General features: G+C 43.6%; 1 protein-coding gene across 1 annotated transcript in view; it reads left to right on the top strand.

The window, feature by feature from the left end:
• Window positions 1-25,717, top strand: part of LOC143289304 (dynein beta chain, ciliary-like) — a 123,692-nt gene that overhangs the window by 63,356 nt on the left and 34,619 nt on the right. The window contains exons 34-46 of the mRNA XM_076598337.1: window positions 13-289; window positions 1,653-1,935; window positions 4,799-4,972; window positions 6,660-6,852; window positions 7,860-7,972; window positions 8,626-8,793; window positions 10,305-10,544; window positions 14,144-14,305; window positions 16,115-16,423; window positions 18,842-18,964; window positions 22,034-22,225; window positions 23,178-23,339; window positions 25,438-25,671. Coding sequence (XP_076454452.1) covers window positions 13-289; window positions 1,653-1,935; window positions 4,799-4,972; window positions 6,660-6,852; window positions 7,860-7,972; window positions 8,626-8,793; window positions 10,305-10,544; window positions 14,144-14,305; window positions 16,115-16,423; window positions 18,842-18,964; window positions 22,034-22,225; window positions 23,178-23,339; window positions 25,438-25,671 — 2,630 coding nt within the window. The remainder of the gene's footprint in view (window positions 1-12; window positions 290-1,652; window positions 1,936-4,798; window positions 4,973-6,659; window positions 6,853-7,859; window positions 7,973-8,625; window positions 8,794-10,304; window positions 10,545-14,143; window positions 14,306-16,114; window positions 16,424-18,841; window positions 18,965-22,033; window positions 22,226-23,177; window positions 23,340-25,437; window positions 25,672-25,717) is intronic.

Genomic DNA, 25,717 nt, shown 5'->3' with positions numbered 1-25,717 from the left:
TTGTGCCGCCAGGTCTCTTCTCGGTGGGGATGCGAGACCTGGCCGGCCTGACCGGGGACGGGCCCAAGTGGATCGTGCTGGACGGCGACATCGACCCCATGTGGATCGAGTCCCTCAACACCGTGATGGACGACAACAAGATCCTCACCCTGGCCAGCAACGAACGGATCCCCCTGACGCCCACCATGAGGCTCCTCTTCGAGATAAGTCACCTCAAGACCGCCACGCCCGCCACTGTGTCCAGGGCCGGGATTCTCTTCATCAACACTCAGGATCTCGGCTGGAATCCGTACGTATATCTTGGAGCGATGGCCTTTTTTTTTCTTTTTCTTTTTTCATGAAACTTTTTATTCCTTCAAGAACAGTGCCATGCAGCAACAAATACAAAAACAATGAGCACAAACAGAAGCTTATCTTCTTCTTCTTCTTCTTCTTCTTCTTCTTCGTTCGTGGGCTGCAACTCCCACGTTAATTCGTATGTAAACGAGTGGGCTTTTACGTGTATGACCGTTTTCACCCCGCCATGTAGGCAGCCATACTCCGTTTTCTGGGGTCAACAGGCGCTTATAAGGCGCGGTAGCCTGGCTGTTAACGTGCCTGATTTAGAGATCGAGCGTCCACGAGTTCGGGCTGCATATTATATGGGCCAGGATTTTTTTTTTTTTTACTCTTCCCTCACCCCCTGCCCCATCCCTCCTCATCCCCATCCCCCACTCCATACACTAGACCTTGTCAAGTGATGGTCTGGGTGCTAGTCAGTCGGATGAGACTGTAAATTCGGGTCCCGTGTCCAGCATGCGCTTAGCGCAAGTAAAAGAACCCATGGCAACAAAAGGGTTGTCCCTGGCAAAATCGTGTAGAAAACTAATTTAGTAAGAAAACAAGTACACTTGCGGACAAGAAAAACAAACAAACAAACAAAAAATGGTGGCGCTGCACTGTGGCGAAGCACATCCCTTGGAAAGCAGCCCGAATTTTTCATGGAGAAATATTTGGTGACAAAAAAAAAGGTAATACAAGGCACTAATACAAGGTCTCGCTTTTTGAACTGGCCTGTCGTGCTGGTTTTGTTGTTGTTTGTTTGTTGTTGTTGTTTTTTGGGGTTTTTTTTTTACATATCACCCAGTGGTATTTCTTCATTTCTAGACGTAGGATGCAGATCCTAATGAGGTCATTTTCATATCAATTCTTTATTCGTGTCCCGTGTTTCCAGATATTAAGATCCATTGCCATGGCTGGGTTATCTTTTAGAAAGACACTGGAGGATCGTATGGAAATGGTTGTTTTGTCGCGGAGGATTTAATCGCAAGTAGTGTTAAGCACTTGTCATTTTTGTTTGTTACAGAACAATCTTTTAAAAACTGCCATTTGTTACAGAAAAAAAATCTTTTAAAAACTGCCATTTACGTACGTCAAGGGTAGTCTTTGTATTTGGGAAATGTTTGTGCTAATGAGCAAGACAGATATACATACAAACAGACAGACAGCTTGAGAGTGTTCGAGTGTGTTCGTAAACGTATGTGACAGTACATTTTCCGCGCTACATCAGTTTGACTGAAAAAACAACAACCCAGCAACAAAAACATTCGTTCAGAACAGACAAAACATCTGTGTGTTTGTGTGTGTGTGTGTGTGTGTGTGTGTGTGTTCAGGTTTGTTCAGAGTTGGATCGAGGCCCGTGAGGTGGACTCGGAGAAAGCCAACCTGACGGTGCTGTTCGAGAAGTATGTGCCGGTGCTCCTGGACGTTCTCCGCACGCGCTTCAAGAAGATCACGCCCATGGTGGAGATCTCCCACGTGCAGATGCTGTGCTACCTGCTGGACTGCCACCTGACACCGGAAAACACGCCACCTGACAGCACCAAGGAACTGTACGAGCTCTACTTCGTCTTCTGCTGTATCTGGGCCTTTGGGGGCTGTCTCTTCCAGGATCAGGTCAGAGCTGGGGCCTTTGTCTTGTGCTATCTGTCTGGTCTGGTCTATCTGCTTGTCTGTCTCTCTGTGTGTCTGTCTGTTTGTCTTCTGTCTGTTGGCATCGATCTGTTTCTCTGCCTTTCTGAATTTTTGTTATGCATTTGTCTTCTTCTTTGTTCGCGGACTGCAACTCTTACGTTCATTCGTATTCATTCGTAATACAAGTGGACCTTTACGTATATGACCGTTTTACCCACGCAATGTAGGCAACAATACTCCGTTTTCGGGGGTGTATGTGTCCGTCTGAAGTGGAGGAAGAGAGAAGAGGGTAGGAGAGGAGCAGCATGAGATTATTTCTCCTCGGGGATTTTCGAAGATCTGTCCGGTATTTGCAGCCAGCTTTGCTCTCGCAGAATTTTTTCTTCTTTACCAAACACGTGCCCACCAAACCAGCTGCCTAATGTTTTTTGCCAGTATTTCATACAAAAGGTACCTGCCATTCGTTTTAAACTTGATTCTCATTTACATATTTATTCCATATTTTTTGCTTAAAATTCACACATTAGTTCTAAATTAATTACTTTTCATCCAGTATCAGAGTACGATTGATTTGAAAACCTTCACTTTAAAATCTAAACCTACAACATGTTCTCTTGATCTTCTGCTAATATATTTGGTTTTTGAAATGTTTAGATGAACTCCTCCCCACTCTTACTCACATTGTAAATGAAAGTCTTCATAGTGGAACATTTCAATCCCTCATTAAAGCTGTTATTGTGAAATCCCTTCTGACAAAAAAAATCAAGCCTTGATCCAAACAATTCTGAAAACTATAAATCAGTTTCAAACTAACCTTTACATTCCAAAGTCATCGAGAAAGTGGCTCTCCAATAACTTCTCTCTTATTTAAATTTCCATAACCCCATATGTGCCTCCCAGTCTGCCTACCATCCCTTCCACACCACCGAAATAGCTTATGTGAAAGAAACAAATGACGTTTTCCTAGCTCTGACCATGAAGATGCGTCGGTACTAATTCTTTTAGATCCGTCTGCTGCCTTTCATACTGTCGACCATTCTGTTCTTTTGGGTCATCTTCAGTCCTGAGGTAGTATTGTGGTGTTAGTATTGTGATATCTGAAATGTGCATTATTTGGGAATTGTGATGTACGATGTGTATAATGAGAGTGATGTTGTGTACGGGAATTTTTGTGTGTCTGAAGTGTGTGAATGGACGTCTGCGCTGGTTTGTCGGTGTTAGTTGTTGTTTTGTTTTTGCTTTGTTTTGGTTTTTGTTGTTGTTTGTTTTACATTTTAGTGTTTGAATGCATGCTTTACTCATCAGGTTTTATACTGTACAACGCAGTTGAACGTGATTTACGTGGAAAGCGCTATATAAATTTTATCAAATTATTATTATCATTGTTATCATCATTATAACTCTCGTTATAATCATCATCATTCAAACTTAATTGTTACAATACTCCCTTTTTTAGCTGTCCACTTCTTTATCAGCTTCAAAAGGTGAAAAATTCTGCAACAAGGCTCGTCCTCCGAGCGAAAAGACATGATCATGCTCAACCACTCTTCCAAGTACTTCAGTGGCTCCCAATACAAGCACGGAAAAAATAAAAGCTTGCAACACTCTGTCACCTTTTTTTTTCTCTCTCTGGTTCATCCATGACCCTCTGTCGGTCCGCACGCCTTCCAGACAGCCGCGCTTTTCCTCGGACTCTGGTCTTCTGCCTGTCCCCAGAATTAGAACTGAAAGTTGTGGTGAAAGAGCCTTTCCTTGTTGGTGTCTCCCGTCGGACCGACGGATGAGTAGACAGCCAGGCTTATCTGTCGGTGTGTGTCCTCATATGGGAGAAGAGGCCGATTTTGGATGCGCAGCACTTCCCACAGGTGTTGTAAGGGAAAACGTCTCCAGAAGTTGAGCCTTGCTTCCTTCGCTCATGCTTCTCCTTAATGGCCAGCGTTCTCTTCCTACAGCAGGCCATACAAAAGCATTTTCGGGATCCTGCTGTCTGTCATGCGGACAACGTGTCCTGTCCAATGGTGAAAGAGCCTTTCCTTACAATGCTTCTAAAGCATGGAATTCTCTCCCTTATGATATGCTTCATATAGAAACTAACCCAGCCTTTTAAAACAAAGCTGTAAAAAAAAATATAAAAAAAAAAACACTTTTCCATCATAAACAGCTGAGCTTTCCCCAACCATGCCCCTTTTCCCTATCCAAATTTCTGTTTTGTCCATGTGTGTGACAGTAAATTTGTATCTGAGCTGATGCCCATGTTTTTGTGTTTGGGGTTTTTCATTCTAATCTCTCTCTCTCTCTCTCTCTCTCTCTCTCTCTCTCTCTCTCTCTCTCTCTCTCTCTCTCTCTCTCGTTCGTTCGTTCGTTCGTTCTCTCTCTCTTTAAATAGTCATTTTTCTGCATGCATATTTAGTGTGTGTGTGTGCGCGCGCGCGTCTGTAATATGTGTATGTATGTGCATGTGGTGTGTGCGTGTGTGTGCGTGTACGTTTGTGTGTGTGCGCGTGCGCGTACGCGCGCGCGTGCATGCATTCATCTGACTGCGCGTGCGTGGGTGCATTGTATTATCGTCACGTGGATGGTACATGGATGTGGTTGAGTTGACTAAGTTTTTCGCATGGGAAAGTTGTTAAGAGAATTCTTTTTGTTTTAATTTTATACTTGTGATTATGATTTTCATGTAAAATGTTTCTTTTAGTCATATGAACTTTACAATTATTGGCTGCAATAGAAATAATATACACAAATCTTTCCCGTGAGGAAGTGCCAGCTGAAAAAAAAAAAAAAGCAAGACATACATCGGACTGCGAGAACAAAATTCAAGACTTTTTCTTTTGACCGTGGGCAGTTGTCAGACGGACGAGTGGAGTTCACCAAGTGGTTTCTGACGGACATGAAGTCGGTCAAGTTCCCCGCGACAGGCACGCTGTTTGACTACTTCATCGACCCGGAGACCCACAAGTGGGAGCCATGGACCAAGAAAGTCCCCAACTTCAACTTTGACCCCGAAGAGCCGTTGCAGGTAGGTTTGGTGGACATAGAGTCTCGTCTCGTCTTGTCTCGTCTCGTCCCGTCTCGTCTCGTCTTTGTCTTTGTCTTTGTCTTGTCTTGCTTTGTATTTTGTCACAACACGTGTCTGTGTATGAAAACTTGTAACGCAGTGTTCCAGAAAAAAAAGCACGAAAATCCAGTAGCTTTTCAGGAATAAGAACAACTCACTTCTCGTTGGAATGCAGTCCGAATCTCACACAGCAAAAAAAAAGGATGAAAAAAAAAAAAAAAAAAGTACAATGCGCTGCCATGCCATGCAGCATTATGCACATTAATAATAAATAATATACAATACAGTACATTATACTTCAATACAATGTAAAACAATACATAACAGATCAATAAATGCCTAAAAATTCCGCATGCCAGACTACACCACACCGCAACATAATGCAATGCGATAATGATCATGGCCAATGACCCAGACCCCAGAATTCAGTAAACCCCTGAGTTGGTTTTTTGCTGTTGTTGTTGTTTTTTTTGGTTTTTATTTTTTTAGCTTTCTGTGACACTGTACCTACCTATCTTTATCTTTGATAGTGCTGTTGTCCCAGGCTCATAGCAATGTGAGTGTGTGCGATGTGTGAGTAGAGAGAATGGGGGTCGGTAGATGGATGGTGGTGGTGTGATTCGAAAGGAGAATGACTGCCGATTGTTACCCCATTTACCTTTTTTACCTTTTCTATCCAAAACTTTAATTTGCAATTTTTACAAAATCTATGACATGCAGATTACAGTTATGCTACTTTGTACATGTATGTATTTTAAGTGAAAATTGTTATTATCTTAGCCGTTTAATCTTGTGTGTGTGTGTGTGTGTGTGTTGGAGTGTAACAGTTGTGATATTGAGAGTATGTTACTTTGTGGGTTTTGTGCATTGCGTTTTTATAATATCAATGATTCTGTTTTTAAGTTTCTACTACTTTATATGTGTTTTCTTGTTTCACTTTAGGAACTGGATTGTAAAGCGCTTAGAGCATGCTCATGCTTGAATAATATGCGCTATATAAAGATAAAATATTATTATCATTATCATCTTTCTCACCTCACCAGTGCTTAGACTCCCACAATGACTCCCAGCTCTTCCTCGTACAGTTACCTTTTGGAAATTCCTCGTGTCAGTACAAGAACCTACGGTGAATGTTCTTTCCTCTTTGTTGATTATCTGCAACAGCCTTTCACATCGTATCCGTTCATCTGACCCCCGCCTGTGCCTTTTGGTCTTCATCAAAAACATATCTTTTCAAAATCTATTTGTAGGCACTGTCGGTTTCTTACTTCTATGACCACACTCCATGTCTGTCATCTCACTTTGCATGTATGATTTATAAGAGCCGGGACTGGGGGTCGGGGGCGGGCGGGGGTGGTGTAATGGAGATGTAAGAGGGGGGAGAGAGAAGGAGAGAGTAGTCATGAGTGGTTCATATAATTTGTAACTTTTTCTTTCATGTGAAGCGTCCTGAGTTCTTGGAGGGAAAATGGCACTATACAAATGTATGGTAGTAGTAGTAGCAGTAGCGGCATCATTACGATTAGTACTGTCATTGTGTTTTTAATCACCATCATCAATTATTATCAGTTGTTATTATCATTGTTGTTGTTTTTTAATCAATTATTATTATTTTTATCATCATTATTGTTATTGTGTGGGTGGGCAGGCGACCCTGGTGCACACGATGGAGACGACCCGCATCCGTTACTTCATGAACATGTTGCTGGATAAGGGCTGCCCCGTGATGCTGGTGGGGCTGGCCGGCACGGGCAAGACCGTCCTCATGCAGGAAAAGCTGACCACCCTGGGGGACGCCTGGGCTGTGGCCAACGTCCCCTTCAACTTCTACACCACCTCGGGTACGTCAGAACACAAGACATGCCCGCAGCTTTCTCACTACTGTGTTTGGTGTACCATGCCCAACTGATGCAAAACTGGACTTTATTGGTTTGTTCTGTGTTGGCCAAATTTCCCGGTTAACTCAGTAAAAAGACGCCATTGCCAAGCACGTCCTCAGCACATTCAGTCAGCGCAATTCCCCGCCTTAAGCGCTGAATTATTCCTCTATGAGCAAAGTCTGTTAGATAGTTGTTCTTGCAGTAAACGAAAAATTTATACAAGAGGTGATCATGGACAAAGTGATAAACGATGAGAGACGTTTGGGCTGAATAATTCAATTCAATTCATTCCAAAATACTTTATCTGCTTCAACCAAAAACAGAAAATTTTCTTTAGGCTCACCTAAAATAAAATACCCGTCAGCAAAAATCAAAGAGAAAAAAAACAACTACTGACACACCCTTCACTTATCACCATGCACACATTAATTATCATGTAAAAAGAAAAACATGTGGGTAAGATACTATTACATTATGGTTCAGAGTGTAACAACTGTGTGTGTGTTGCGTGTGTGTCCGTGCGTGTGCATGCATCGTTTTGTGCGTGCGCACGCGCGTGCGCGTATGTGTGCGTTTCAATCATTATAAAAAGGAGAATATTCAGTAAGATAATAATAACATTTAAAAAGACAAATGCTCATCAGATAAAACCGAAAAACGAATAAGCAACTGGCACACCCTTCCTTGATCACAACTATCATGTTAAAAGAAAACATTTAGGTAAGAAAACAAAAATTACAGTTTAAGATAAAGTGAAACATTTCAATGATATAAAAGGAAAATATTCAGTAAGATAATTATAATTATTTTTGGGACTGGTGTGAACACGATATCATTGTCAGCATGATTGATGCTAATACACATCTCTGAATGATGTCGGTCGTGGGAAGTCGCGTAATTGAATCCATCATTTTGTTTTTATGCAAGTTATATTTTCTTTGCTGTGTTTTTTGTAATGCAACGCACAGAGATGCTTCAGCGTGTGCTGGAAAAACCACTGGAGAAGAAAGCCGGCAGAAACTACGGGCCTCAAGGGAATAAACGGTTGATCTACTTTGTGGATGATCTCAATATGCCAGAGGTATGTTTTTTTCCTTCAGATCGCTACCCCCACTCTTGTTGTTGTTGTTGTTGTTTTCGGCTGTTTGATATTGTGCTATTTTATTTCCTGGAGACATTTTCATTGCATGGTATTTAGACGTACCTGTACACTCTTTGTCGATAGATTAGAGTGACAGAGAATTTTTTGTTTAGGATTTTATGTTGTTCCATCCGACCGCTAAGACTTGTGTGTAGCATTTTTTAATGTTTTCCCACGGGGTTCCTCCCCGAAAAAAAAAGCAACAAAAAGCATGTTATATCCTGTCTTGTTTTAACTGTCTTTTCTTCACACGTATGAGCGATCTTTCTCTTCAGTGTTGGTTATGTTTGGGTTTGCTGCGAAGAAAACAAAAAGCCAAAAAGTACAGACAATACATTGATTTTATGATCTTTAACGTGTGTATTTGATCTTCAGCGTGCGTATACACACGAAGGGGTTTCAGGTACAAGCAGGTCTGCACATAATTATGTTAACCTGGGAGATCGGGGGGAAAAAATCTCCAGCCTTAATCCACCAGGCGCCGTCACCGAGATTCGAACCCGGGACACTCACATTGAAAGCTCTAACTCTTCAATTAACCACTCGGCTATTGCGCCCGTTTGTGTTGTGTTGTCTTGTGTCGTGCTGCGTAGGTGGACAAGTACTTCACGGTGCAGCCGCACACCTTCATGAGGCAGCACATCGACCATCAGCACTGGTACGACCGCGCCAAGCTGACCCTGAAGGAGATCCACAACACCCAGTACGTCAGCTGCATGAACCCTACGGCCGGCTCCTTCACCATCGACTCTCGGCTTCAGGTGGGTGGATGGTGGAGATGTTTGTTGTACACGCATGCAATCTATGTTACACACACACACACACACACACACACACACACACACACACACAGAAGTTGCGTGCACACATGCACGAGCACACACACACACACACACACACACACACACAGATAGCCAAGTAGATAACTCAAATTCGTTGATTAACAAATGTCCCTAGAGAAAAATCTAAAACAAAACTCAGCTCCTTTTTGACTCACTTGTGTAAACAAAGTGGGTCTATGTTATAACCCGGTGGCTTTAAAATAGTAGGGAAAAAAATCTTCACAGTCATACCAGTAATAGTTTTAAGTCTCCCGAATCAAGCTGTGTTTCCCGTATCATTAACGGTTTATTCATTTCCGGGATTCCGAAAACACCATATTACCTACCGCATCCCAATTGCAATGGCGTTGGCGATGCTTAGTAAGACGGTTTGACCTAGTTTTTCTTGTTCGCAATTAAATGGAAAGAAATACAAATTCTGGACAGAACACATACAGTGACACAGATTACATCATCGACGTGTTTACTGCATATGAATCTTTTAAAAGTGGATACTCAATTAACGAGGATGAACATAAAAGAGAAATTGAATCGACTGTGTCGTACTTTCCCGGCTGATGGAACTAAACTTGTACATCTATCTACATCCAGAGAAAAACGGCTAAATGTTGCAGTGTGATTGCGGCGATATCCACGTCTCCTTTACCGCGGACTTCAAAGAATTCTTAATTGCCCTTGAAGAATTTTTAAATGCCCGAGATACCCCAAAATTATATGATTTAAACAGCGTTATCGCTTCGAATTCCGCAGTCGATTTATCGCCCTTGAAAAAGCATGCATTGATATTAATTTGTGAACCACATTCATGGATTTGCAATAGTCCAGTGAATAAGACAGTTTCTTCCCACCCCAGCATGCCGGGTTCGAATCAGGACTCAGGCTTTTTCTTCGTTTTTTTTTAACCCGAAGCATTATAATAACAAATACAGAACACATTTTAACGATTAGATTTTTTTTAAAGCGTAATACAAGTGAGTATTGAAGGCCTTGCCTCTTTTGTTTTAATTGCAATAAGATAAAATAAATGCGTGTGTGTGTGTGTGTGTGTGTGTGTGTGTGTGTCGGATGTTGTGTTATGCTAAACACGATAAAGCGGAACGTTTTTGTTCCATCAAAATAAAACGTGAGATAGATAGTGTGTCTATGTCTGTGTCTGTGTCTGCGTGCGCACCTTCGTGTGCATGATCTATGCTTGCCCGTGCACTATTCATGTGCGCGTGTCTGTGCTTGTGCACACGTTTGTGCGATCGCGTGTGCATGTCCGTCTGTGTATTTGTGTATATATATATATATATATATATATATATATATATATATATATATATATGTATGTATGTATGTATATATGTGTGTGTGTGTTGTTGGTGTGGTGTGTGTGTGTGTGTGTGTGTACATGCATGTGCATGTGCGTCTGTGGCCCTTTTTTCCAGCGTCATTATGCGGTGTTCGCGGTGAGCTTCCCGAACCAGGATGCCCTGGTGACGATCTACAAGAGCATCCTGTCGCAGCACCTGTCGACGGCCGGCTTCCCCGTGGTGGTGCAGCGCTTCTCTCAGACCATGGTGCAGATCGCCCTGGCTCTGCACAACAGGATCTCCACCACCTTCCTGCCCACCGCCGTCCGCTTCCACTACATCTTCAACCTCAGGGACCTCTCCAACATCTTCCAGGTAAGTCTGATATGTATAGTATAGTATGTGCATTGTGTGTCAGAAATCCTGTTGTGTTTGCACATGATTTCCGATTCATGTGTATACCCTTCCCACCTCCCACCCCCACCCCTCTCCGTCTCCTACCCACCGACGTCCGCTTCCACTACCTCTTCAACCCCAGGCACCTCTCCAACATCCTCCAGGTGTATATACATGGTCATATGTCAGATTCGGCCCAATGCCCAGTTTATATAACAGATTGACATAAATTTACACAGTTGGGCCAACACCAAAGGGAGAGCTGTAGTATGATCAATGGTTTCTCCATTGCAGTGGGAAGTCATTTACATCTTAGTCGCAAATTCCACAAGAAGACACCCCAACCTACCTCGGTGTCAAACTGGACAGGAGATTGACATGGAACCCCCACATCAAAGAGACAGAAAAGAGGGCTACAAAAAGGCTGTCCCTCATGAAGAAACTAGCGGGCACCAAATGGGGAGCCAACAACACCATCCTCAAACAGGTATACATAGGCAACATCCGCCCAGTAATGGAATACGGATCATCAGCCTGGGCCACTGCTGCACAAACCAACACAAGCAGGCTGGCCAAAGTGCAAAACACAAGCATGCGGATCATCACTGGGGGACTGAAAACCACTCCCATCATCACCCTAGAAACAACCACAGGACTCGCTCCCCTGGACACCAGACGAGAAGAGAAAGTTCTCATACAGCATGAAAAACTCCAAAGACTTCCCTCACACCCAGCCCACCAACAGCTGCAAGAACCAACCAAAAATAGACTGAAGAGAAGCAGCTTCAACCACCCGGCAGAAAAACTGCTGAGAACCCACAGCGACATCCTCCCCAGCACCCCTGAAGAACGAGAGCCTCTCCAGGATGCCGAAGAATGGAATCTTCAGCAGGACGGCGTGTTCTACGCTACAGACGTGCCAGGAGTGACCAGCAAGGGAGACCAGCCAGACTACGTGCTGAAGACCCTCACGCTGGAGATGCTGCACGCAAAGTACAACGCCTCAGTGTGGACTCGCATCTACACTGATGGATCTGCTGATGCAGCCATTAAGAATGGAGGAAGTGGAATCTACATCAGTCACCCAGATGGCCACACCTCCACTCACTCTCTGCCTGCGGGTGGACGCTCGTCAAACTACCGGGCCGAACTTACTGCTCTGAGAGAAGCTGCCAGACTGATCAAAGCAGACCAACACCCGCCTGAACACGTTGTCTTTCTGACAGACTGCAGATCAGCCATCCAAAAATTGCAGTCACCGAGTGAGCAGTTGGAAAGAGACACACAGCGCCTGCTTGGCGATCTCTCGCTACACACACACGTCGCTGTCCAGTGGATCCCTGCCCACTGTGGTCTGGCAGGAAACGAGGAGGCGGACAGACTGGCCAAGTCTGGCAGCAGACTGGAGCAGACAAACCCGCCAGTCTCATACAGGGAGGCAAAAACTCTGGTCAAACGAAAATTCAAAAACACATTCCAGCAACAACATAGCCATCCACCTGATGACCAGATGCCTCACCTGCAGCGATTCCAGCAGACAATCATATTCTGACTACGCACGGGGCACTGCCGCCTGCGAGACCACATGTACCGAATGAAGCTGTCACACACTCCTGACTGCCCGTGTAAGACAGGCCCACAAACCCCGGAGCACATCCTGCAGTCCTGCCCCCTGTATCAAGATGCACGGACACAGCAGTGGCCCTATGGAGCCACACTGGCAGAAAAGCTCTGGGGCACCAAAGAAGACCTCATCAAGACCACCACCTTCATTTCCAGCATAGGACTGCAAGTCTGAGACCATGATCACGGGGAACGCAGAAGAAGAAGAAGACAGCTTAGTCTTTTTTTGTGAAGGACTGTGACTCTCAAACTAGGAGGCAAGATTGCACTGGCTCTTAGTGCTGCAGCCTTGGATGCTAGTTGGCCTTTGGGAACCATCCCAACGCCAACTGTCCTAAAACCCTCTTGGCCGAGAGAGAGGGGAATGTAACTTGGGCAAGACACTCTCCACTACAATCAAATTCTAGTTCAGATAGTCGGGGCAGCAGTTGCCTCTGCTGTTCTGATTGTCATAGTCGGACACGACTATAATATATTAATGTGTCAGAAATCCTTGCACATAATTTCCTATTCATGTTTATACCCTTCCCACCCCCACCACCCCTCTCCCTCTCCTGCCTACCGAAGTCCGCTTCCATCACATCTTCAACCTCAGGGACCTCTCCAACATGTTCCAGGTAAGTCTGATATGTATAGTATAGTATGTGCATTGTGTGTCAGAGATCCTACAGTGTTTGTATGTGCACATGATTTCTGTTTTATTTTGGTACCCTTTGTCACACAACCTGCCTCTGGAACCGGGGACAGGCGATGACAAGGAGAAAAAAAAAAGGGGGCGCCCACAACGCACACGTGTCAAGAAAGAACTCCGCACACAAAAATGAAAGATAAAAAAAAAATATTTGAAAATATATTTATCTCACACGCACTCGTATAAAGGACAAACGATATCTAGCCGTCCCCCCCTCCCCCTTTCCCTTCCTACCCGACTAATTGTAGAATGATATATATCTCCCGCCTAGCGTCTGAGCTGAAGAGGTGACCACTAAGAAAGCACAGGTGTAAACAGTGTAAGTAGTTTATTACGCTGGTGAAATAACTTACAATTGAAAATTAAATTTAGGGTTACATATTACATACCTAATGACAGAAAACTGTGAAAATGTTTTGGCCTGCCGAGTTAAGAGTCGTGTTACAGTTTGTGTTGAGTGTTACGCGTTTGTAAGAGTATTGTTTTGGCTGTGTGTGTGTGTGTGTGTGTGTGTTTGAGAGTGTTGGGGAGATAGGGTAAAAAGAGAAAGGTAGATCGAAAGAGAGAAAAAGCAGCATTGATGATATGATCGATACTGAAACTTTTTTGTTTCTGCGGTAAAGATTAGCTGTGGGGTTGGCCCTTCGGGATCATCCCAACGCCTACTGTCATAAAAAAAAAACCTTCTTGACCGAAAGAGTGGGGATCTAGCTTAGGGAAGACATTCTCCACCGTAATCAAATTCTCGCTCAGACAGCAGTTGCCTCCTCTGCTATTCTGGTTGTGGAGTGTTGGCCTAGAGGTAACGCGTCTGCATAGGGAGCGAGAGAATCCGAGCGCACTGGTTCGAATCCCATAGTCGCCAATATTTTCTCCCCCTCCAATAGACCTTGAGTGGTGGTCTGGACGCTAGTCATTCGGATGAAACGATAAACCGAGTTCCCGAGTGCAGCATGCACTTAGCGCACGTAAATGAACCCACGGTTACAAAAAGGTTGTCCTTGGCTACATTGTGTAGGAAAAAACCCACTTCAATAGGAAAATAAATAAAATTGCAGGTAGAAAAAAAGGGGGGAAAAGGGTGACGCTCTCAGTGTAGCGACGGGCTTTCCCTGGGGGGAGGGGGGCAGCCCGAATTTCACACAGAGACATATCTGTTGTGACGACAACAACAAAAAAGAGTAAACACAATACAGTACAATGCATAGTCGGACACGACTGGCTGTATCATATAAATACAGCGAGGTGCGTGCCTGGTTTTCAGGGCATGCTGTTTTCCGGTCCGGAGTGTGCCAAGAATGGCAACGAGCTGATGCGGCTGTGGTGCCACGAGGCCCAGCGAGTGTACAGAGACAAGTTGGTGGACACGGACGACATCGCCCTCTTCGACAAGCTCATCAAGGAGGCCATCAGGAAGAACTCCGATGTAAGAAATAAGGAAGACAGGGTGGTGGACGGGGGCGGGGGAGGGGGGGGGGGTGTTAGGAGGGATAGAATGGACGAAGCGCGGGACAATAGCAACGTACGTTCTCTGCGGAGAGGTTAAAGGACCCATGAAGGTTAAAGGACCTGTAACCTTCTACGACGGCCATCGGGACAGTAAAATCATATGCACTGTGTCCAGAGCTAGAGGGGAGGGAATGGGTGATGCGCGGGACAATAGCAACGTACGCTGTCTGCGGAGAGTTTAAATATTAAAGGACCCATAAAGGTTAAATGACCCATAAAACTTTTTACGGTGGACATCGGGACAGTGAAATCATACGCACTGTGTCCAGAGGGCTCGGCCCAGGAAGGTTGAGCTCAATCCTCTCCTTCCACCGTTGTTTTTTTTTGTTTGTTTGTTTGTTTGTTTTTGTTTTTTTGGTTTGTTGTTGTTGTTTTTTTTGTTTTGTTCTTTAACCATACCCAACCCTGAGTCAGGTTTGTCAGTTTCTTCACACCTGGGTGAAGTAGGGAAAGTCGGAGTAAAGTGCCTTTCCCCAAGGACACAACACCATGCCGAAAATGGGACATCGAACCCTGATCACTGGTGAACACTGGATCAGAAGTCCAACACGTAATATGTTCTGCAACAACAAGGAAGACAGGAGGCGTAGGGCGGGCGGGGATATGGTAGGGGGGCGGGCGGGGAAGGTGGGCGGGGGGCGGCAGGGGACAGAAAAAAAGTGAACATTCAGAGTTTCGTACAGAAAAGTTGTGATCCTACAGTGGAATACATGCAACATGGTTCAATGAAATGTGTTTCTTGCCCCCACCCCCATACCCCACCCCCCCCACGTACTGGGGAAAAAAGAAGAAGAAGAAAAAAGTGTATTCTGATCAGAAGGAGATATGCTTTGATAGGTTTTTTGTTGTTGTTTTTTTGTGTGTGTGTTTTTGGTTGTTTTTTGTTGTTGTTGTTTTTTTTGGTTGTTTTTTTGTTGTTGTTGTTGTTGTTTTTTTGTCTGCGTGTGTTGTTATCTCTCTAGGTTATATCAAGAGTGGTTTTATTCTTTTTGCTAACTGCTTCAAGGGTGTGTGTTTTTTTTCTTATTCCATTTTACCACCAGTCTTTAACTGACAATAAGCATACTTATGTTTCCTGTGTCTTGTTTACCAATGCTGCGATGGTTTCAAAGATATGGACCGACTTTTTTAAAATTTTGAGACATTACCATCTTATCATTTTCTCTGGGTTAAGTTTCTCAGATAATTACATGCATACGGTAGATATAAATGAAGAAAATGAATAAAGCATGAAAACCATTGAAAAGGGAAGCTATGATCACAGAAAATTACTTCGACATTCGTTCAGAATTACGTATAACAGAAAAAGATTCCTTTTCGTATATCATTCCATTGCCTGTGAGTGTGTGTTTGTGTGTTTGTCAGTGTGTGCGTGTGTGTCCTCGTGTGTGTTTGAATGTGTGTGTGTGTGTGTGAGACGTGAATGATTCTGCGTGTCTCTGTATTTGTGTATAGGGAACGTGGTGGGTTGGGGAGTGTCATGTACATACATCAGTAGTATGTGGCTGTGTGTCTAGTACGTCCGTGTTCCCGTGCACTAATGATCATGTTATCACAATATCCCGCAAACAACACACACACACACACACACACACACACACACACACACACACACAACCCACCCTTAGCTCGGTTTGTAGTAGTAGTAGTAGCAGTAGTAGTAGTAGTATGATTCGCCTCGACCCGAATCAGCCTCGCCTCACAGCTCCTTTCTCACAAAAACCAGGACGCGGACGAGAACGTGATCTTCAAGCAGCCCATCATCTACTGCCACTTCGCGGACGGGATCGGGGACCCCAAGTACCTGCCCATCAACGACTGGAATCGGCTGAACAAGCTGCTCCTGGAGGCCCTGGACAGCTACAACGAGCTGAACGCCGCCATGAACCTCGTGCTCTTCGAGGACGCCATGATGCACATCTGCCGCATCAACCGCATCCTGGAGTCCCCGCGAGGCAACGCCCTGCTCATCGGCGTCGGGGGCAGCGGCAAGCAGTCCCTGTCCCGTCTGGCTGCCTCCATCAGCAGTCTGGAGGTAAGGAGAGGTTTTATTTTATTTTGTTTTTATCTATTTTTCTTTTCTTTTTTTCTTCTTTTTTAAAAAAATATAAATAAAACCCCTTCGAGTGCCAGAGGGAGGGGTGGGGGAAGCAGTAGAAAGTCGGTGTGTGTGTGTGTGTGTGTTGTTTTTTTTTAAAGTCATGAAACAAACAAACAAACAAACAAAGAAAACAATAAGTCTAAGACTGAGAAAATGGTCTCCAGATAAACTTGTGTGAAGTTTCAGCCTTCCAGATGTTCTTTCCCCGCCCCTTTTTCTGATACGTCATCAGTGACGTCACTTTGCACGTACGTGATATGTTCCATGGCACTCATGGAGGCTAATTCAAGGGAGGGGAAGGGGTGCGGGGGATAGGGGGCCCGGGAGGGGGGGGGGGGTCGAAAGAGAGGGGAGAGCAGTGTGAGGTTGGGAGCTATTGGGGGTAGGGGAGCGGTGGGGGGAGTAGCAGCAAGCAATCCTTTACATGTCTGGCAGCAGTCGTGAGGTAAATGGGGGAGGGTGGGGAGCTCGGGGGGGGGGGGGGGGGGGGGGTTAAGTGTGTCTGTATAAATATATATACATTCTTATATATATGCGTACATGGATTTCGTTATATATACATGTCAATAGATAGATAGATAATTATGTGTGTGTGGATAGGCAGAGAGAGGGGGATGTATTTTTTGTGATCATAAGTGCGTGTGTATATGTGTACGTGTACGCCGAAACGAGCACGCGTACGCAGTGTGACTGACCATAAAGAGGTGATAACGTGAATGCGTATTCTGATTTACTCCTTTTTTTTTGTTTGTTTGTTTCTTTTTGCTCCCAGGCTCTAGGCTGTAGGTTGACCGTACAAACTGAAAATGTTTCAGTTTCAGTAGCTGAAGGAGGCGTCACTGCGTTCGGACAAATCCATATACGCTACACCATATCTGCCAAGCAGATGCCTGACCAGCAGCGTAACCCAACGCGCTTAGTCAGGCCTTGAGAAAAAAAAAAGGTGAATAAATAATTCATAAGCGTACATAAATAAATAAATAAATAAATAATAATTATAATATAAAAAAGGTAGTATTAATAATAATAATAAATGAATAAATAAGACAACAATGATGATAAATAAGCAAATAAATGTAAAACATGAAGACACACATTCACACATACACCCACATATGCATAACAGATATGCACCAAACATGCAGTTTCACAGATATGAAAGCACAGTCAAATACACATAAACGTACATGAGCCCCAACACACACACACACACACACACACATTACCCTGCACCTCCTCTACCTCCCTCCTCCACACACTCATTTCTAGGCTACGTATCGCAGCTTCCACGGCACGCACACACACACACACACACACACACACACACACACAAAGACGAACACTTACTTGTACAAGCACACACACATACGCCCATATCCCCTACCCCCAACCCCAAACACATATATACAAAGAGATATATATATATATATATATATATATACACACCCGCACGTTCCAATATCCTGTTGCTCCCACAGTGTAGGCATGCATACACTCACATACCTCATCCTCTACCCCCTCCCTCCACATCCCCACCTCCCCTCACACACACACACACACACACACGCACGTGCACAGAACTCTCCTGACACTTGTGTACACTAACACCCTCGCGCATGCACAAACGCACTCAAAAACACAGACCCACACATGCACACAAACACACACATACACACACGCACAGAGGCTGCCACTGATTGGCCGCAAGAGGGATAGGAAAAGATCTCTGATGCCAAGAACGTGGCGTCTAGTGTGTTGCTCAGTCTACTGTATTTGGAAAAGCCCACAGAGACTCTGTTCCGTTTTGAAGAAATTTGCGCAATGTTGGTTTGGAAATGATGCCGATATTTGTTTGATATGCAAAGCATCGTGCTCTACCTTTCATGTTAGACTTACGGCCGCTCCCTCTCTCTGCTTTTATTTCTTTGAGGCGATCGATGGTGTGATGGCCTTGTACCTGTTCTTTTTGATATTATTTGACTTTTCTGAGGATTTCCGATTTTCCTAGATGTAGGCCGCTCGTTGGTGTTGCGTTACCAGCAAGTCTGTCAGCTCGCTCATTTCCCTTAACACCTGCATGTCCCGGGCAGTATGACCATGTGAGTTTTTTAATCTGAAAGTTGCGCATTGCCTTATGCCACTCTGGGCTTCCCATTCCGTTTTCAATTTTCTGTATGAGGTTCATTGAGTCGGTTACAATCATAAATGGTAATGAAAATGGTAATGACCAAGTCAGCCGAAGTGTCGATATCATTCCTTTTTTTTTTTTTTTTTTTTTTTTTTAGCCGTGTTCGTTCAGAAGTAAAAATCCTGTGGAGTTTCTTGTAAAAAGAGTTTTTGTCTTGTTGCCAGGTTTTCCAGATCACCTTGACGAAAGGTTACGGGATTCCTGACCTGCAGACAGACCTGGCCATGCTGTACCACAAGACGGGAGTCAAGCGCATCGGCATGATGTTCCTCATGACTGACTCTCAGGTAGACCTCGCTGTTTCTTTACTGTTAGTGTGTACGTGGGTTTTTGTCTCTTGTCTGTGTGTAAACCGGGATAAATGTTCTTGTAGCTGAAACTGAATCGTTATGAGTCGTACGCACCTTGGGTTTTTTTTTGGGGGGGGGGGTTTGTTTGTTTGTTTTGTTTTTTGGGGTTTTTTTTGTTTGTTTTTGTTTGGTTTTTTGGTGTTTTGGTGTTTTTGGGGTGTGTGTTGTTGTTTTTTTTTCCTGTGCGAGGAACTTGCACGTATCTGTGTGTCTTTCGCTGTATCTATCAGTCCGCGTCCACCTACCCCCCACTACCTCCACCCCCACCCCCAACACACACACACACACATCTGTCTGTCTGTCTGTCTGTGTCTTTTCTCTTTCTCCCTCTCCGTCTGCCTGTCTGTCTCTTTCTCTTCATGTGTTTGTGTGTCTGCTGTGTCGTTGTGAGCATGCGCCACACACGTACCAGAAAATGAACATGAAATGATGAATACATGGGTTCAAACACTGACGCCCACGCGGAAAAGAGAGAGAGAGAGAGAGAGTCAGATCACGAACTGACGCCCCTTGAGGAAGGTTGCTGGCATCTTCAGCCGCAGCAGGTAACATTTTTGCGAAGTGCCGTTACCTGCCATCACTGTTTCGCCAGTTCAGCCTCACGAACACTTTTTTTTTCCCTCCCCCCCCCCCCCCCCTTTTTGACTCACTTGTATAAACAAAGTGAGTCTATGTTTTAACCCGGTGTTCGGTTGTCTGTGTGTGTGTGTGTGTGTGTGTAAGTGTGTCTGTGTGTCCGTGGTAAACTTTAACATTGACATTTTCTCTGCAAATACTTTGTCAGTTGACACCAAATTAGGCATAAAAATAGGAAAAATTCAGTTCTTTCCAGTCATCTTGTTTAAAACAATATTGCACCTCTGGGATGGGCACAAAAAATAAAAAAGAGAAGCCAAATTATATGCAAATTACATTTACTGTTATATTTATATTTTTTTGTATTCTCTAAACTTGGCACTTTGATCTGGTATTCTGACACAACAACAAGAGCAGTCATTATTATCATTTTTTGTTCAAACAGGAACTTCTTTTGCTAAGCATGGAAGTTTCATTTATTTTGCAAACGTTTTGGTGCAGATAGTAAAGAAGGGAAATTACTCTGTAATTAATGCTAGGGGACTTAATTTGCTTTAAACTGATCTTTCTCATCTTAAACATTACATTTTGAAATTATACTCAATACATAAAAAGCTTGTGTGTTTTACTCTCAGTGTACAGGGCTTTCACTATGTTCATTCGCCCAAGTGGTCTTTTTTGGAAAATACTAAAATCAATAGGACGAGTGGACTTTACAGATCTATTGGCTGAGCCCTGAAGGTCATGGGCAAAAATCAATTACGTACACATATTTATACACATTCAAAGTGCGTGCTCATATTCTTCGCGAACGTGAACGACGCCATTTTGTTTCAAGTTGTTGACCTGCCCGTTCAGTCCTATATTCAATGGACAATACATGATAACATGTGATTGAAGTTGGAGAAGGAGACCGTTAAATATTTATTCAGAGAAAGATTTGTGAACGCCTCATCACTTACTGGATTATGCCCCAAACTGCCATGAAAATATCCACAGAATCAGTCGGAATTCACAGTTAAAAATTGTAAACCATGCGAGTTAATACCCTTGAATTGATCACGATGAAACGAAAAAATTTCCAGTCTTGACTTTTCTCAAAATGAAGTCCTTTTCACTTGATACGACGTTTAGAAGTACTTGTACTTGGCTCTACATGTTATTAGTTTAACAAAATACTCAATTTTCATATCAACTTTAAAACTATAAAACTAGAATGAACATAAAAGAGAAATTGAATCGACCGTGTCGTACTACATTCCCGGCGGGTGTAACTAAACTTGTACATCTGTCTAGATCTAGAGAAAACGGCTAAATGTTGCAGTGTGATTGTGGCGATAGCCACGTCTCCTTTACCGCGGATTTTTTTTATTGTCCTCAAAGATTTTTTTGAATGCCCAAGATACACCAGAATATTATGATTTAAACAGCGTTCTCACTGCGAATACGGCAATTGATTTATCGCCCTTTGAAAAAAGTATGTTCAAATATTAAATTTTAGAACGACAGTTAAGGAGCCACGATAGTGTAATGGGTAAGATAGTTTCTTCTCACCCGAACACGCGGGGTTCGAATCTGGTTAGGACTTCCTTTTTTTTTCTTTTTTTTTAACCCGAAGATTTATAATAACAAATACAGAACACATTTTAACGAATCGATTTTTTTTTTAAGTGTATCACCAGTGAGTCTTGAAGGCCTTGCCTCTCTTGTTTTTTGTGCAAGGAAGGTGAAGGTGTTTTCTGCTTTACTCTTTTTCTGTTTCTTTTTGCTCCCAGGGTCTAGACTCTAGGCAGACCGTACGTAGTGAAAATGGTAATGACCAAGTCAGCGAAGTGACAGTGTCATTCCGTTTTTTTGTCGCGTACGTTCAGAAGTAAAAATCCTGTGGAGTTTCTTGTAAAGAGAACATTCCAAGAGAAGAGAGGTTATGTGATATGTGTGAAGTTGTTGAAGATGAATTCCATTTCTCAGATACGTGTGTTTTATTTCATGCTTTGCGAAACCATGTAATCACGACTGTACAGCAGTATGATCATCATCAATCAAATGTGATCACTTGAAGGATACAGTATCCTAAAACGAAGTGATTTATTCAATTGCGATGACTGACAAGAAACACAAAATATGCATTTCATTTCATGCATGTTAAAAGACCATTTCTTTCTTTGTTCCTTTTGTTCTTTGTTGTGTCTATCAATCCTTAGGGATTTTACAACAATAAGTCGAGTCGAGTCAGAGAGAAAGAGAAGTGGTGGGGAGGGGGGGGGGGGGGGGGACCTAGTACACAGCAAGGCGAACTGGGAATAAGCGAAAAAGGGAAGTAGGTCACCCACTTCAGTGATGGGGAACTTGGGGATGACAGCCTTCACTCAGCCCGTTAGACCCAGTGGGTGTGACTGACCGGTGACCGGTGTGTGTGTGGTGACTGAGGTGGCAGACGAGAAGTTCCTGGTGCTCATCAACGACCTGCTGGCCTCCGGGGAGATCCCGGACCTCATCGCCGACGACGATACAGAGGAGATCATCAACGGCGTGCGGCCCGAGGTCAAGGCCAGCGGCGTGGACGACTCTCGGGAGAACTGCTGGAAGTTCTTCATTGACAGGGTCCGCAGGACCTTGAAGGTATAGATATATACTACAGCAGCAAAGAAGGTTGTTAGGGGGGAGGGGAGGGGAGGAGTGGGAAGGGAGGAGGTTGGTGGATTTTCCATTGTGTCTCGATTCGTGTTTGATTCTGTGTATGTTTCTGCCTCCATCTGTCTTTGTTTCCGTGTGTTTTGCCTGTCTGTCTGTCTGTCCGTATTTCTCTCTCTCTCTCTCTCTCTCTCTCTCTCTCTCTCTCTCTCTCTTACCAACTTTGTGTTCGCGCATGCGCATCAGTCAGCACGCGTTCGTCTGTGTAAGGAGGAGGGAATCACTGAAGAAAGGAAGCGCATGTCGGTTGGCCGGACAATGAGCAGCAACGTCAAAGACAATACTACACACAGATTCACTATGTTGCAGTCTTAAGAAGGCGACAGTGTCGGTCCCTTCAATGCCACCCACAAAAGTGGATCAAGCATTTTGGCGTGTGTCGAAACAGGGAAAGAAAAAAACACACAAAAAAACACAAAAAGAATCAGCGATTACAATAATGTTAAAATCAGTCGTTATTAGCGTCAACGGGGGAAAGTAAAAATATCAACAACAACAAAACAACAACAACAACAACGACAACAAAAAACAAGCAAAAAAACAGTTGAGCAGCCAGTCTGCCAACATGCCAGCTAAAAAGACAGCCAGCCAACAAGTCTATTAATCAGTTAACTGATGTTTTTACTCAACTATTGTGGGTTTGTTTCTTTGATTGTTTCTTTCCATCTTGATGATACTTGTGCAATATGTTCGCAGTCCTATGTCCATAATTTAAAACTTGTTGGCATGCACGGAAAGCCTGACTAGCGCGTTGGGGTTGGGTTAATGCTGCTGGTCGGGCGTCTGTCTAGCAGATGTGGTGTATCGTATATGGATTTGTCCGAACGTAGTTACGCCTCCTTGAGAAAACTGAAACTTTATTTAACCGCCTCAATGCCAGGTGGTTCTATGTTTCTCACCTGTGGGGTCAACCCTGAGAGTCCGAAGCCGAAAGTTCCCGGCGGTGACCAACTGCACGTCCATTGACTGGTTCCACGAGTGGCCCGAGGAGGCCCTCATCTCTGTCAGTGCCAGGTTCATTGGGGAGAACGAACTGCTCTCGGTATGTAGTGTAGTGTAGTGTAGTGTCGTGCGTTGTCATGTCGTGTAGTGTCGTGTCGTGTTATGTTGTACTGTGCAGTGTAGTGTCGTGTCGTGTCGTGTTGTTTTGTATAGTGTAGTGTAGTGCGGTGTAGTGTAGTGTAGTATTTGTGTGTTCGTTTGTGTACGAGATGAGGGGGGATGAATATGCCAATGTGTGTGTGCGTGTGTGTGTGTGTGTGTGTGTGTAACCTGAGCCACAAAACCACTCGCCCACCTTCACATTCATACTCGCTGTCTCTCTGTCTTCCTCTCTTTCTGCCTTCCTCTCTCTGTGCCTCCCCCCCCTCTCTCTCTCCCTCTGTCTTCCTCCCTCTCTCTCTGTCTTCCGCTCTCTCTCTCCTTTGTCTCTCTCTCTCTCTCTCTCTCTCTCTCTCTCTCTGTTATGCTCTTTATGCAAGGAATCCAGAAAAGATGAGGTTCACTTTGTTTCTGAAATGTCATGACTGACCTTCGAGTCCATTTAAAAAAAATATATATATTTCCATGTGTATTTCGACTTTATCTATTGATGACATCGAACGATGAAGATAAGATACGTAATTTTGCTTTGTAGCCTATATTTATAGAATATCATTTCCAAATAAGAGAGTCATTAATTTTGTATTTTAGTTTTAGTGGCCTTTGTTTGTGGAAGAGGCTGTGTCGATTACATTGATAATTTCAATGACAGCATGTGAAATTCTGTTATTGTTATTCTGTTCATATTGGGCTACGGCCATTTGTGAATAAACCTGACTCTGAGTCTCTGTCCCTAGTCAGACATGTCTGTATGATTTAAGAACAAAGAATTATATCAACTGAATTCTATTCAACACACACAATAAAATAAAAAAAAATTAAAAAAACACGTAGTGAAAAAAAAAACACAGTAACTTTCGAAGAGAGAGGGAGAGAGAGAGAGAGAGTCGCCTTTGACTAGCATTATTCATAGCTTCTGGGCATGAACATAACATACGTAATTTCTCAAGCGATCTGTTTAAAGCGTTCAGACTGCGATTGACCCTGATGTCTTGATAAAAAAAATAATTTTTTAAACCAAAAAAAACACTGAACTTTGTTTCTTGATGACATGACCGCGCCTTACTTGGTTTTTTTGTTGTTGTTGACTCACTTAGGTAAACAAAGTGAGTCTATGTTTTAACCCGGTGTTCGGTTGTCTGTGTGTCTGTGTGTCCGTGGTAAACTTTAACATTGACATTTTCTCTGCAAATACTTTGTCAGTTGACACCAAATTAGGCATAAAAATAGGAAAAATTCAGTTCTTTCCAGTCATCTTGTTTAAAACAATATTGCACCTCTGGGATGGGCACAAAAAATAAAAAAAGAAGCCAAATTATATGCAAACTGCATTTACTGTTATATTTATATTTTTTGTATTCTCTAAACTTGGCACTTTGATCTGATATTCTTACCCAACAACAAGAGCAGTCATTATCATCATTTTTTGTTCAAACAGGAACTTCTTTTGCTAAGCATGGCAGTTTTATCTATTTTGCAAACGTTTTGGTGCAGATAGTAAAGAAGGGAAATTACTCTGTAATTAATGCTAGGGGACTTAATTTGCTTTAAACTGATCTTTCTCATCTTAAACATTACATTTTGAAATTATACTCAATACATAAAAAGCTTGGATTTTTTTTAAGTGTATCACAAGTGAGTCTTGAAGGCCTTGCCTCTCCTGTTGTTTTTTTTTTTGGGTTTTGTTGTTGATTAAATGATCGTATACCAGCACCCCTTCATGAAGGTACAATGGCTTATACTTGAATGAATTGTCCGTAATGATCGTATACCAGAACCCACTTCATGAAGGTACAATGGCGTATACTTTAGTAAATTGTTCGTAATGATCGTATACTAGCACCCACTTCATGACGGTACAATGGCGTATACTTCAGTAAATTGTCCGTAATGATCTTATACCAGCACCCACTTCATGAAGGTATAATGGCGTATACTCGAATGAATTGTCCGTTATGATCGTGTACCAGCACCCGCTTCATGAAGGTACAATGGCGTATACTTGAATGAATTGTCCGTGTATGTATCCGTATCCATAGCCCGATATGCGCACGTCCATCTCGAGGTTCATGGCGTTCGTGCACACGTCGGTGAACGAAGTGAGCCAAAAGTACCTGGCCAACGAGCGGCGCTACAACTACACCACGCCCAAGTCCTTCCTGGAGCAGATCACCCTCTACCAGAACCTGCTGCGCCGGAAGAACGACGAGCTACAGGCCAAGATCACCCGCCTGGAGAACGGCCTGGAGAAGCTGCGATCCACCGCGGCCCAGGTGGGTGGGTGGACAGGCAGCGTGCAATGGGGGGATTGGGGCTGTC

This window comes from Babylonia areolata, chromosome 1, assembly GCF_041734735.1.
Source record: "Babylonia areolata isolate BAREFJ2019XMU chromosome 1, ASM4173473v1, whole genome shotgun sequence".
Lineage (NCBI taxonomy): Eukaryota > Metazoa > Mollusca > Gastropoda > Neogastropoda > Buccinidae > Babylonia > Babylonia areolata.
Note: the sequence above shows the minus strand (reverse complement) of the source record. Positions and strands in the feature narration are given on the sequence as shown.